Raw genomic sequence first — 14,722 nt, 5'->3', positions numbered from 1 at the left:
TTGGTGTACTTATGTGCACGTCTATTGGGTTTTGTGTTTTCCCATTTTGTGGGTTTTCCCTGGACGATTTAAGTCCCCCTGTTTGGGGCATTTGTTTGTTCAGTACGCCCTGTGTTTTTGTGAGGGTTGGCTTATGTTCAGCGTTTGTGTCAATGCATTAAAATAGCACTCCCCTGAACTCTCTGCTTCCTGCGCCTGACTCCTCACCCACTACACTCAGACCGTTACAGAATCCCGCACCCACTGGAATGGAGTCAGCACGAGCAACAGCCACTCCCCTCCCATCGATGCAAGAGAGGGTTCTACATCACGCCACCGTTCTCCATCGGATTGGAACGGCGATGGATCTGGTGATGGAGAGAATGGACCGATGGGAGAGAAGCGGTCTCCTCTCTCCACCTTCGGCCCCTCCTCCTCAGGACTCCCCATCTCCCGACTCCAGCACCCTCCGTCTTACGCTCCCAAGGGTCTATGATGGAACGGCAGCAGGGTGTCAGGGGTTCTTACTCCAGCTAGAACTGTACCTGGCCACCGTCAGACCTACTCCCTCGGGAGCGGAGAGGGTGAATGTCCTCATTTCCTGCCTCACGGGTCGTGCTCTGGAGTGGGCAAATGCAGTTTGGAATGGCCCAGACTCAGCGAAGGAGCACTACCCCGAGTTTTCTCGCCGTTTCCGCGCGTGTTTGACCATCCTCCAGATGGCCGAGCGGCAGGAGAACGACTATTCCATCTCCGGCAGGAGAAAAGGAGCGCCCAGGATTACGCGTTGGAGTTCCGTACCTTGGCAGCAGGATCCGGGTGGAACGACAGGGCCCTTATCGACCACTACCGGTGTAGTCTCCGGGAGGACGTCCGCAGGGAGCTAATTGACATGTCCATCCGACTGGACAATCTGCTGGCTGCCCGCGGGCGTTCGGAGAGGGTCCTGTGTGTTCCACCACCCAGCACCTCCACTCCTGTTCCGATGGAGTTGGGAGGGGCTTTGCCGAGGGGTACCGGAGGAGGAGGCTCCCTCTGCACCAACTGTGGTCGGAGAGGACACACGGCCGATCGGTGCTGGGGGGGTCCGTCTGGGAGTCGAGATGGCAGGCGGAACATTTCTCGATCACCCCAGGTGAGTCACCACCAAACTCACCCAGAACCCCCTGTTGGTCACATGTTTGTCTTGATTTTTTTCCTTAACTTTTTCCCCTCTTCCCAGCATAGGGCGCTAGTCGATTCAGGCGCAGCTGGGAACTTTATGGATCGCGGACTTGCTATTAAATTAGGTGTTCCGCTTGTGCCGATAGATTCTCCCTTTCCCGTGCACTCCCTAGATAGCCGGCCATTAGGGTCAGGGGTGGTCAGAGACCACAATCCCACTGGACATGGTAACGCAGGGGAATCATAGGGAGCGTATCAGTCTCTATATTATTGATTCGCCTGCGTTTCCAGTGGTGTTAGGGATTCCCTGGCTGGCCCGGCACAATCCTAAAATTTTGTGGAGACAGGGGTTCTCCAGGGGTGGTCAGAGGAGTGTTCTGGAAGGTGTCTGGGAGTTTCCGTCGGTGCCACCTCGGTGGAAAGTCCAGACCAGGGTCCCACAGTGTGCATTCCCCCCCGAGTATGCCGATTTGGCAATCGCTTTTAGTAAAAAGAAGGCGACTAAATTACCACCACATCGACCGGGAAGGGATTGTACGATAGATCTCCAGGTAAACGCTGCGCTTCCCAAGAGTCACGTGTACCCATTGTCCCAAGAGGAGACGTTGGCTATGGAGACATATGTCACGGAGTCTCTGGGACAGGGGTACATTCGGTCCTCCATTTCACCCGTCTCCTCGAGTTTCTTTTTTGTGAAGAAAAAGGAGGGAGGTTTGCGTCCTTGTATTGATTATAGAGGTCTAAATGCCATCACAGTGGGGTTCAGCTACCCACTACCTCTCATTGCTACGGCAGTGGAATCCTTTCAGGGAGCGCAGTTTTTCACAAAATTGGATCTCAGGAGCGCGTATAGCCTGGTGCGTATTCGGAAGGGAGACGAGTGGAAAACCGCATTTAGTACCACATCGGGCCACTATGAGTACTGCGTCATGCCGTATGGGTTAAAAAATGCTCCAGCCATTTTTCAATCCTTTGTAGACGATATTCTCAGGGACCTGCACGGGCAGGGAGTGGTTGTTTATATCGATGACATTCTGATCTACTCAGCCACTCACGCCGCGCATGTGTCTCTGGTACGCAAGGTGCTTGGTAGACTGCTGGAGCATGACCTATACGTCAAGGCTGAGAAGTGTGTGTTCTCCAAACGAGCCGTCTCCTTTCTGGGTTATCGCATTTCCACCTCAGGGGTGGAGATGGAGGGTGACCGCAGTAAGGCCGTGCGTAATTGGCCGACTCCAACCACGGTAAAAGAGGTGCAGCGGTTTTTGGGTTTTGCCAACTACTACCGGAGGTTTATCTGGGGTTTTGGCCAGGTAGCGGCTCCAATTACCTCACTGCTAAAGGGGGCCCGGTGCGGTTGCAGTGGTCAGCGGAGGCGGACAGAGCTTTCAACAGGTTGAAGGCGCTGTTCACGGATGCACCCGTGTTGGCGCATCTGGACCCCTCTCTAGCATTCATAGTGGAGGTGGTCCGAGGCTGGGGTGGGTGCCGTGCTATCACAGCGCTCGGGTACGCCACCAAAACTCCGCCCCTGTGCTTTCTTCTCCAGTAAGCTCAGCCCAGCGGAGCGTAACTATGATGTGGGGGACCGGGAGTTGTTAGCGGTGGTCAGGGCTCTGAAGGTGTGGAGACACTGGCTTGAGGGGGCTAAGCACCCCTTTCTCATCTGGACCGACCACCAGAATCTGGAGTATATTCGGGCAGCTAGGAGACTGAACCCACGGCAGGCAAGGTGGGCCATGTTTTTACTCGATTCCGGTTCACTTTATCATATAGACCGGGCTCCCAGAACGTGAAGGCGGACGCACTGTCCCGCTTTTACGACACGGAGGATAGGTCCACCGAACCTACTCCCATCCTTCCGGCCTCAAAGCTGATGGCACCGGTGGTATGGGAGGTGGACTCGGACATCGAGCGGGCGTTACGGGCTGAACCAGCGCCTCCTCAGTGTCCGGCGGGGCGGAGGTACGTGCCGCTTGGTGTTCGGGACCAACTGATTCGGTGGGCTCACGTCCTACCCTCCTCGGGTCACCCTGGGGTGAGGAGGACAGTAGGGAGCCTTCGGGGAAGGTATTGGTGGCCTACCTTGGCTAGGGACGTTAAGGTTTATGTCTCCTCCTGTTCGGTATGCGCCCAGAGTAAGGCTCCTAGGCACCTTCCTAGAGGGAAGTTACAACCCCTCCCCGTTCCACAACGGCCATGGTCACATCTATCCGTAGATTTCCTGACCGACCTTCCCCTGTCTCAGGGCAACACCCTGTCTCAGGGCAACACCACGGTTCTGGTGATTGTTTCTGATCGGGGTCCCCAGTTCACGTCCCGAGTATGGAGGGCGTTCATGGAGCGTCTGGGGGTCTCGGTCAGCCTGACCTCCGGTTATCACCCTGAAAGTAATGGGCAGGTGGAGAGAGTAAACCAGGAGGTGGGTAGGTTTCTGCGGTCGTACTGCCAGGACCGACCAGGGGAGTGGGCGAGATACATCCCCCGGGCTGAAATGGCCCAGAACTCATTACGCCACTCCTCTACTAATGTGTCCCCCTTTCAGTGTGTGTTGGGGTACCAGCCGGTCTTGGCACCGTGGCATCCGAGCCAGACCGAGGCTCCTGCGGTGGAGGAATGGGTGCAGCGCTCCAAAGAAACCTGGAGGGCCGTCCAGGAATCCCTTCAACAGGCTAGTGGACGGCAGAAAAGGAGTGCTGACCGCCACCGCAGTGAGGCCCCCGTGTTTGTACCAGGGGACAGGGTCTGGCTCTCGACCCGAAACCTGCCCCTCCGCGTGCCCTGCCGGAAGCTTGGGCCGCAGTGTGTAGGGCCGTTCAAAGTCCTGAGGAGAATAAACGAGGTGTGTTATCGATTACAACTCCCTTCCTATTATCGTATTAACCCCTCGTTTCATGTGTCTCTCCTCAGGCCGGTGGTAGCTGGTCCCCTACAGGACGGTGAGGTGCTGGAGGTCCCTCCTCCCCCTCTGGACATCGAGGGGCCCCCAGCGTATACGATACGGGCCATTCTGGACTCGAGACGCCGGGTGAGGGGCCTGCAGTACCTCGTGGACTGGGAGGGGTACGGTCCGGAGGAGAGGTGCTGGGTACCCACCAGGGACATTTTGGATCCGTCAATGTTGAGGGATTTCCATCGCCTCCATCCGGATCGCCCTGCGCCTCGTCCTCCGGGTCGACCTCGAGGCCGGTGTCAGCGCGCTGCGGGAGCCACGCGTCAAGGGGGGGGGTACTGTCACGACTCCGACCGAAGGACACTCCCCTTCCCGTTCGGGTGGCGCTCGGCGGTCGTCATCGCCGGCCTACTAGCTGCTACTGATTATTTCCTCCCCCTCCTTATGTGTTGATTGTGTGCACCTGTTTTGAGTTAGGTAGTAGGCTTTATTAGTCAGCCGGCCCGCAGGGTTCCTTGTGCGGGATTAATTATTGTGATCGTCTGTTTGGTGTACTTATGTGCACGTCTATTGGGTTTTGTGTTTTCCCATTTTGTGGGTTTTCCCTGGACGGTTTAAGTCCCCCTGTTTGGGGCATTTGTTTGTTCAGTACGCCCTGTGTTTTTGTGAGGGTTGGCTTATGTTCAGCGTTTGTGTCAGTGCATTAAAATAGCACTCCCCTGAACTCTCTGCTTCCTGCGCCTGACTCCTCACCCACTACACTCAGACCGTTACATTCCCGCCTAGTTGAGAAAGATGTACATCATCTCCTGGCTAAGAATAAAGAATACAAGGTATAATATAATACAATATGTCCAAAGCAGAGAAATAATCTGTTATGGAACGAGTATCATTATAAAACCTAATGACTTAGGAGGTGCAACTAAATGCAGCAGACTATGAAAAGGAAACTTAGTGATGACGAATTTGACAAAAGACTCCCAAAAGGCCCCTTACTAATCAATTCAAGTCTCTGATCCTATGAATGAAGGGAAAATTACAAAGACCGATAATGAGTTTATCAAGGTTGAGTGCCCAACCACACCTGTCGCATATACACGCTCTACCCAAAACATTAACAAGAGCATGACACCACCTATACCAGGCAGGCCCACTGTGAGTAGGATCTCTGACAGACAATATCTCTACCTTTGTAGAGTATTTTGGGAAACCCTGGGCGATCTCCCTCCCCACGCATATTACAGATCTTTTTGTGAAATCTGTGGACCACGTACCTGAAAATTCTATTCTCTATATCAGGCCAAACATAGAAATAGACAAACTAGACACACAACATAGAATTCCCACCCAGCTCACGTCCTGACCAACACTAAAACAAGGAAAACACACAAGAACTATGGTCAGAACGTGACAATTCTGTTTACTTTTGATGCCACCAGTCTATATACTAACATCCGCCATCAAGGTGACCTAGAGGCCCTCAAGATCTACCTCAATGAACGTCCCTCTGATGCTCTACCCAGCACCAATATGTATTGTGGACTTGGCTGAACTGGTTGTTCGTCGGCAAACGTAAAAATAGTGTTGGAGTCGTGCCTGGCCACACAGTCATGAGTGAACAGGGAGTACAGGAGGGGACTGAGCATGCACCCCTGAGGGGCCCCTGTGTTGAGGATCAGTGTGGCGGATGTGTTGTTACCTACCCTTACCACCTGGGGACGGTCCGTCAGGAAGTCCAGGATCCAGTTGCAGAGGGAGGTGTTTAGTCCCAGGGTCCTTAGCTTAGTGATGAGCTTTGAGGGCACTATGGTGTTGAACGCTGAGCTGTAGTTAATGAATAGCATTCTCACATTGGTGTTCCTTTTGTCCAGGTGGGAAAGGGCAGTGTGATTGTCAACACAGGGATCCTCTCGGCCTTAACGAGGCGTTTGACCTAAAACGTTTTATATGTCTAAATTGTGTTTGTTTTTTATCCTACCTGTAAATTGTACTTATATTACTGTAAATATTGATCACATTCCCAGTGTATGTTCATATATTTGGATATATTGAATGATAATATTGTGATACTATGTTACACATTTTGTTTAACCTCCTGTTTCAGGAAGTGATGTCATTATTAATCGTGATTCATTCGGGACCATCCATAATCATGGTACCATCCACATTAATGTACAATTTGACACTGTACCAATAGTTTTGGAGCTCACTCTACTCCCTCCCCTTCCTCCCGCTCTCCTTCCTCTCACCAGGTTCTATCCTTCCCTCCAGAGAAGAGAAGATGTTGTTCAGTAGAACAGGAGTCATGGTGTTATAGACCCCCATCCTGATCCTCCTGCCGTCTGCAGAGGTGAAGCCCCGCCCCAGGACACAACGGACGTATGGCAGCCGGCCTTGCCAACCGCGCGGGCACACTGGACCGGTCAACTGACTGGGTGAGGAAGGGGTGAGGTGGAGGGAGAAAGGGGTGAGGTGGAGGGAGAGAAGGAGTCACACCTGGGACACCAGAGGGAAGGACGGGGCTTACCTGAGTAGCTTGGAGGCTACGTTGGCACTGATTGGCTGAGCAGGGATGACAGGCAGGCCAGAGGACTGTGTGGGCGGGAACTGGGTGTGGTTGAAGGAGGGGAAGCCAGGGGTGAAGGGGTCACCTGATCCCAGATGGACCTGTTGATTGGATGGGAGAGAGCTGTGAAGCTCTGTCACAATTGTTGGAGCAGCCAGGACAGAACCCAATATGATTAAGGTTTGAAGCTCACTCTGTCCTGGGGTGAAATACCAACTTCCCCAGTACGGAAGTTTACTCTAGTTATTGCCTTAAAGGGCCAGTGATAGTTTACTCTAGTTATAGCCTTAAAGGGCCAGTGATAGTTTACTCTAGTTATAGCCTTAAAGGGCCAGTGATAGTTTACTCTAGTTATTGCCTTAAAGGGCCAGTGATAGTTTACTCTAGTTATTGCCTTAAAGGGCCAGTGTAAGTTTACTTTAGTGATTGCCTTAAAGGGCCAGTGTAAGTTTACTCTAGTTATTGCCTTAAAGGGCCAGTGTAAGTTTACTTTAGTGATTGCCTTAAAGGGCCAGTGTAAGTTTACTTTAGTGATTGCCTTAAAGGGCCAGTGTAAGTTTACTTTAGTGATTGCCTTAAAGGGCCAGTGTAAAGTTTACTTTAGTTATTGCCTAAAAGGGCCAGTGTAAAGTTGACTTTAGTTATAGCCTAAAAGGGCCAGTGTAAAGTTTACTTTAGTTATAGCCTAAAAGGGCCTGTGTAAAGTTTACTTTAGTTATTGCCTTAAAGGGCCAGTGATAGTTTACTCTAGTTATAGCCTTAAAGGGCCAGTGTTTGATTTGGAGCATTTGCCATGTTTGAGAATTTTGGGACATTTCCCAAGCTACCTGTTAAGCCTTTTGAGTTAATACATTTCCCAAAAAGGTCTACAAATACACCATCGAGAGCATGATGACTGGTTGCATCACTGTCTGGTATGGCAACTGCTCGGCCTCCCAGGCACTCTGTAGTGCAGAGAAAACAAAAATTCTACATACAGTGAGTGCAAATGAGGTAAGATAAGGGAGTTAAGGCAATAAATAGGCCATGGTGGCGAAGTAATTACAATATAGCAATTAAAACACTGGAATGGAATATGTGCAGAAGATGAATGTGCAAGTAGAGATACTGGGGTGCAAGGGAGCAAGATAAATAAATAAATACAGTATGGGGATGAGGTAGGTAGATAGATGGGCTGTTTACAGATGGGCTATGTACAGGTGCAGTGATCTATGAGCTGCTCTGACAGCTGGTGCTTGAAGCTAGTGAGGGAGATATGGGTTTCCAGCTTCAGAGATTTTTGCAGTTCGTTCCAGTCATTGGCAGCAGAGATTTGAAAGGAAAGACGACCGAAGGAGGAATTGGCTTTGGGGTGACCAGTGAGATATACCTGCTGGAGTGCGTGCTACAGGTGGGTGATGCTATGGTGACCAGTGAGATATACCTGCTGGAGTGCGTGCTACAGGTGGGTGATGCTATGGTGACCAGTGAGCTGAGATAAGGGGGGACTTTACCTAGCAGGGTCTTGTAGATGACATGGAGCCAGTGGGTTTGGTGACGAGTATGAAGAGAGGGCCAACCAACGAGAGCGTACAGGTTGCAATGGCGGGTAGTATATGGGGCTTTGGTGACAAAACGGATGGCACTGTGATAGACTGCATCCAGTTTGTTGAGTAGAGTGTTGGATGCAATTTTTTAGATGACATTACCGAAGTCGAGGATCGGTAGGATGGTCTGTTTTACAAGGGTATGTTTGGTAGCATGAGTGAAAGATGCTTTGTTGCAATATAGGAAGCCAATTCTAGATTTAATTTTGGATTGGAGATGCTTAATGTGAGTCTGGAAGGAGAGTTTACAGTCTAACCAGACACCTAGGTATTTGTAGTTGTTCTGATATAGAGGTGTAACATACGTGTTCTGATATAGAGGTGTAACATACGTGTTCTGATATAGAGGTGTAACATATGTGTTCTGATATAGAGGTGTAACATACGTGTTCTGGTATAGAGGTGTAACATACGTGTTCTGATATAGAGGTGTAACATACGTGTTCTGATATAGAGGTGTAACATATGTGTTCTGATATAGAGGTGTAACATACGTGTTCTGATATAGAGGTGTAACATACGTGTTCTGATATAGAGGTGTAACATACGTGTTCTGATATAGCGGTGTAACTGTTCAGCCCCAGGCGTCGAGGGTCCTGAGGGATGTCAGCAGGATCTGGGTAGATCAAGGCTCCGCCTGCTCCAGCCTTCTGAGCCAATAGCACCTTCTCAGCATAACTAACCCCGCCCCCCACACGCATCACTACCACGCAACCAACCACAGACACTCCCGCAGACTGTAGCCAGTCAAAATCCTGCTGGCGGCCGTAATTTACATACACCATGCCCCCCTGTAGAGAGAGACATGAAGTCAGAGGTACAAAAGACTACCCCACACATACACATATTCACACAAATATAAAAACACAGTCTTGTTTTACTAAACTTGTAGGGACACAATTGATTCCCATTCAAAATACTATTTTCCCTTACAACTAAACCTAACCATAACCTCAAAACCAGCCCTAACTATAACCCCTAAACCTAACCCTAACTATAAACCTAACCCTAACCCTAACCATAAACCTAACCCCTAAACCTAACCCTAAACCTAACCCCTAAACCAAACCATAAACCATAACCCAAAAACCTAACCCTAACCATAACCCCTAAACCTAACCATAAACCTAACCCTTACCCCTAAACCTACCCGTAAACCATAAACCTAACCCCTAAACCTAACCCCTAAACCATAAACCTAACTCCTAAACCTAACCCCTAACCTAACTCCTAAACCTAACCCCTAAACCTAACCCCTAAACCTAACCATAAACCTAACCATAAACCATAAACCTAACCCTAACCATAACCCCTAAACCTAACCATAAACCTAACCCTTACCCCTAAACCTACCCGTAAACCATAAACCTAACCCCTAAACCTAACCCCTAAACCATAAACCTAAACCTAACCCCTAAACCTAACCCCTAAACCTAACCCCTAACCTAACTCCTAAACCTAACCCCTAAACCTAACCATAAACCTAACCCTAAAACTAACCCATAAACCTAACCCTAAACCTAACCCCTAAACATAACCCTAAAACTAACCCATAAACCTAACCCCTAAACCTAACCATAAACCTAACCCTAAAACTAACCCATAAACCTAACCCATAAACCTAACCCCTAAACCTAACCCCTAAACCTAACCATAAACCTAACCCATAAACCTAACCCATAAACCTAACTCCTAAACCTAACCCCTAAACCTAACCATAAACCATAACCCCAAAACCTAACCCTAACCATAACTCCTAAACCTAACCATAAACCTAACCCTAAACCTTACCCTAAACCTAACCGTAAACCATAAACCTAACCCCTAAACCTAACCCCTAAACCTAACCCCTAGACCTAACCCCTAGACCTAACCCCTAAACCATAAACCTAACCCTAAACCTAACCCCTAAACTTAACCCCTAAACCTAACCATAAACCTAACCCTAAAACTAACCTCTAAACCTAACTCCTAAACCTAACCCCTAAACCTAACCATAAACCTAACCCTAAAACTAACCATAAACCTAACCCTAAAACGAACCCCTAAACCTAACCCATAAACCTAACCCATAACCCTAACCCATAAACCTAACCCTAACCCCTAAACCTAACCCCTAAACCTAACCCCTAAACCATAAACATAACCCTAAACCTAACCCCTAAACCATAAACCTAACCCATAAACCTAACCCCTAAACATAACCCCTAAACCTAACCCTAAACCTAACCCTAAAACTAACCCATAAACCTAACCCTAAACCTAACCCTAAACCTAACCCTAAAACTAACCCATAAACCTAACCCCTAAACCTAACCCCTAACCATAAACCTAACCCCTAAACCTAACCCCTAAACCTAACCCTAAACCTAACCATAAACCTAACCCTAACCCCTAAACTTAACCCCTAAACCTAACCATAAACCTAACCCTAACCCCTAAACCTAACCCTAAACTTAACCCTAAACCTAACCCTAAAACATAAACCTAACCCATAAACCTAACCCATAAACCTAACCATAAACCTAAACCTAACCCTAAAACATAAACCTAACCCCTAAACCTAACCCTAAACCTAACCCTAAAACATAAACCTAACCCCTAAACCTAACCCTAAACTTAACCCTAACCCTAACCCATAAACCTAACCCATAAAACTAACCCCAAACCCTAAACATAAACTTAACCCTAAAACTAACCCCAAACCCATAAACATAACACAGAAACCTAACCCATAAACCTAACCCTAACCCCTAGAATAGTATTCATCCTTATGGTGACTGGCAAAATGTCACCAGTTGGTCAAATGTATGTTTGTTTACTACTCTTATAGGGACTTCTGGTCTTCCAGTAGAGTTAAACATGTTCACACACACAAGCACTGTGTTACTGTAGCGATAGCGCTGTAGGGTGATATACAGAACCAGTCATACATTTGGACAGACCTACTCATTCCAGGGTTTTTCATTATTTTACTATTTTCTACATTGTAGAACAATAGTGAAGACATAAACTATGAAATAACAGACACGGAATCATGTAATAGAAGAAAAGAAGTGTTAACACATCAAAATATATTTTACATTTGAGATTCTTCAAAGTAGCCATCCTTTGCCTTGATAACAGCTTTGTACACTTCTTGGCATTCTCTCAACCAGCATCACCTGGAATGCTTTCCCAACCATCTTGAAGGAGTTCCCACATATGCTGAGCACTGTCCTGTTGAAAAACAAATGATAATCCCACTAAGTGCAAACCAGATGGGATGGCGTATCACTGCAGAATGCTGTGGAAGCCATGCTGGTTAAGTGGGCCTTGAATTCTAAATAAATCACAGACAGTGTCACCAGCAAAGCACCCCCACACCATCACACCTCCTCTTCCATGCTTCACGGTGGGAACCACACATGCAGAGATCATCCGTTAACCTACTCTGCATCTCACAGGCATGAGCTGATCAGACCAAAGGACAGATTTCCACTGGTCTAATGTCTATTGCTTGTGTTTCTGCCCAAACAAGTCTTCTTATTATTGGTGTCCTTTAGTAGTAGTTTCCTTGCAGCAATTCATTCGACCATGAAGGCCTGATTCACGCAGTCTCCTCTGAACAGTTGATATTGAGATGTGTCTGTTACTTGAAGTCTGTGAAGAATTTATTTGGGCTACAATTTCTGAGGCTGGTAACTCTAATGAACTTATCCTCTGCAGCAGAAGTAACTCTGGGTCTTCCTTTCCTGTGGCGGTTCTCACGAGAGCAAGTTTCACCTCTTGATGGTTTTTGCGACTGCACTTGAAGAAACTTTCAAAGGTCTTAACATTTTCTGACTGACCTTCATGTGTTTCTTTTTGCTTATTTGAGCTGTTCCATAATATGGTATTTTACCAAATAGGTCCTTCTTCTGCATACCACCCATGCCTTTGTAACGGATGTGAAACGGCTAGCTTAGTTAGCGGTGCGCGCTAAATAGCGTTTCAATCGGTGACGTCACTTGCTCTGAGACCTTGAAGTAGTAGTTCCCCTTTGCTCTGCAAGGGCTGCGGCTTTTGTGGAGCGATGGGTAACGATGCTTCGTGGGTGACTGTTGTTGATGTGTGCAGAGGCTCCCTGATTCGCGCCCGGGTATGGGCGAGGGGACGGTCTAAAGTTATACTGTTACACCTTGTCACAACACTATCATTTGTTTTCAACATGACAATGACCCAACACACCTCCAGGCTGTGTAAGGGCTATTTGACCAAGAAGAAGAGTGATGGAGTTCTGCATCAGATGACCTGGCCTCCACAGTCACCCAACCTCAACCCAATTGAGATGGTTTGGGATGAGTTGGACCGCAGTGTGAAGGAAAAGCAGCCAACAAGTGCTCAGCATATGTGGGAACTCCTTCAAGGCTGTTTGAAAAGCATTCCTCATGAAGCTGGTTGAGAGAATGCCAAGAGTGTGAAAAGCTGTCATCAAGGCAGCTGTGTTATTGACTTGTTAATTGTTTACTCCATGTGTATCTCTGTGTTGTTTGTGTCGCACTGCTTTGCTTTATCTTGGCCAGGTCGCAGTTGTAAATGAGAACTTGTTCTCAACTAGCCGACCTGGTTAAATAAAGGTGTTCTCAACTAGCCGACCTGGTTAAATAAAGGTGAAATAAAAAAAAATAAAAGGCAAAGGGTGGCTACTTTGAAGAATCTCAAATACAAAATCTATTTTGATTTGTTTAACACTTTTTTGGTTACTACATGATTCCATATGTGTTATTTTATAGTTTTGATGTCTTCACTATTACTCTACAATGTAGAAAATAGTAAAAATAAAGAAAACCCTGGTGTGTCCAAACTTTTGACTGGTACTGTATGTAGTACATTTAAACACTGTGTCTGTGTTACCGTGGCGGTGCCGGTGGCGCTGTAGGCACAGTAGGAGTCTGGATCTTCCAGAGGAATCTCCTCCAACACCTCCCCCTGTAAATCCACCATCCATAGAGAGTTCCTTTGGATCCTACACACACACACACTCTTTTTTTGTATTTAAGTCAGTTAATTACAAACTCTTATTTACAATGACGGCCTACTTGTAAAGACCCCCCGATTCAAACCCTCTCCTAACCCGGACGACACTGGGCCAATTGTGCGATCATGGCCAGTTGTGATACAGCCCGGAATCGAACCCGGGTCTGTAGTGACGTCTCTAGCACCGTGATGCAGCACATTAGACGACTACTCGGGAGGCTCTACTATACAATACACACATTATACACTACACACACTGTACTTATACTCTATACACTACATACACATTATACTCTACACACATTATATACTACAGTGGCTTGCGAAAGTATTCACCCCCCTTGGCATTTTTCCTATTTTGTTGCCTGGAATTAAAATAGATTTTGGGGGGGGGTTGTATCATTTGTATTGACCATTTTGAATCCCACCGTCTTATGTAATCTGGCTTCAGAGCTGGTCATGGGTGCACCTCAGCCACGCTCAAGGTCCTAAACGATATCATAACCACCATCGATAAAACACATTACTGTGCAGTTGTCTTCATCGACCTGGCCAAGGCTTTCGACTCTGTCAATCACTGCATTCTTATCGGCAGACTCAACAGCCTTGGTTTCTCAAATGATTGCCTCATCTGGTTCACCAACTACTTCTCAGATAGAATTCAGTGTGTCAAATCGGAGGGCCTGTTGTCCAGACCTCTGGCAGTCTCTATGGGGGTGCCACAGGGTTCAACTCTCGGGCCGACTCTTTTCTCTGTAAATATCAATGATGTCGCTCTTGCTGCTGGTGATTCTGTGATCCACCTCTACTCAGACAACACTGTCGTGACATTGTATTAGTTAATGTGACGACTGTTGCTCATCGAATGATTAAAGTTTCTAATTGCGTGATTAACTGAATCAAGCAATTATTAACTCATTAACCTGGGGCACCATGGGAAAACTAGTTTTTATTGAGTTTCTATTTCCCAAATTAACTCAAAGAATATCAGAATATCGATTTTACAATAGCCGCTAATTAACCAGTTGCCTCTACCAATCTCGTTCTGAATGTCGTATAGCCCGTGAATCTGCACGGACCCGGGTCTCACCAATGAATTCGTACCACACCAATCTGAGTTGAATATTTATTTTCTAAAAAGCAAAAATTATGATAAAAGACACACATAGACAAAACACATTATTATTATTATTATTGTAGGCTATTGATTAGAACTTAGTATAACGGGCCAACACACATACATTTTCATATTCCATCTATCGTCATGACGACCATTGTGGCTGACAGAGACCATTGTTCCAAAGTCCCTTTATTTCATGTTTAATGTTCTGAGGCTGGCCCTTCTTTGGACACTGTGCTAACAAACCTTCAAACGAGTTTCAAATCCATACAACACTCATTCCGTGGCCTCCAACTGCTAGTAAAACTAAGTGCATGCTCTTCAACCAATTCAACTACTCTGGACGGTTCTGACCTAGAATATGTGGACAACTACAAATACCTAGGTGTCTGGTTAGACTGTAAACTCTTCTTCCA

The 14,722-nt window shown here is 47.3% G+C and overlaps 1 protein-coding gene across 1 annotated transcript in view; it reads right to left on the bottom strand.

Moving 5' to 3' along the window:
• tfr2 (transferrin receptor 2) overlaps positions 1-14,722 on the bottom strand; it is an 87,084-nt gene that overhangs the window by 57,193 nt on the left and 15,169 nt on the right. Inside the window, exons 6-9 of the mRNA XM_042298584.1 lie at positions 13,064-13,175; positions 8,737-8,979; positions 6,564-6,703; positions 6,286-6,467 (exon numbers count right to left, since the gene is read on the bottom strand). Coding sequence (XP_042154518.1) covers positions 6,286-6,467; positions 6,564-6,703; positions 8,737-8,979; positions 13,064-13,175 — 677 coding nt within the window. The remainder of the gene's footprint in view (positions 1-6,285; positions 6,468-6,563; positions 6,704-8,736; positions 8,980-13,063; positions 13,176-14,722) is intronic.

The sequence above is a fragment of the Oncorhynchus tshawytscha genome, linkage group LG15 (assembly GCF_018296145.1).
Source record: "Oncorhynchus tshawytscha isolate Ot180627B linkage group LG15, Otsh_v2.0, whole genome shotgun sequence".
NCBI lineage: Eukaryota > Metazoa > Chordata > Actinopteri > Salmoniformes > Salmonidae > Oncorhynchus > Oncorhynchus tshawytscha.
The sequence above is the reverse complement of the archived record's forward strand: the minus strand, read 5'-3'. Positions and strand labels throughout refer to the sequence as shown.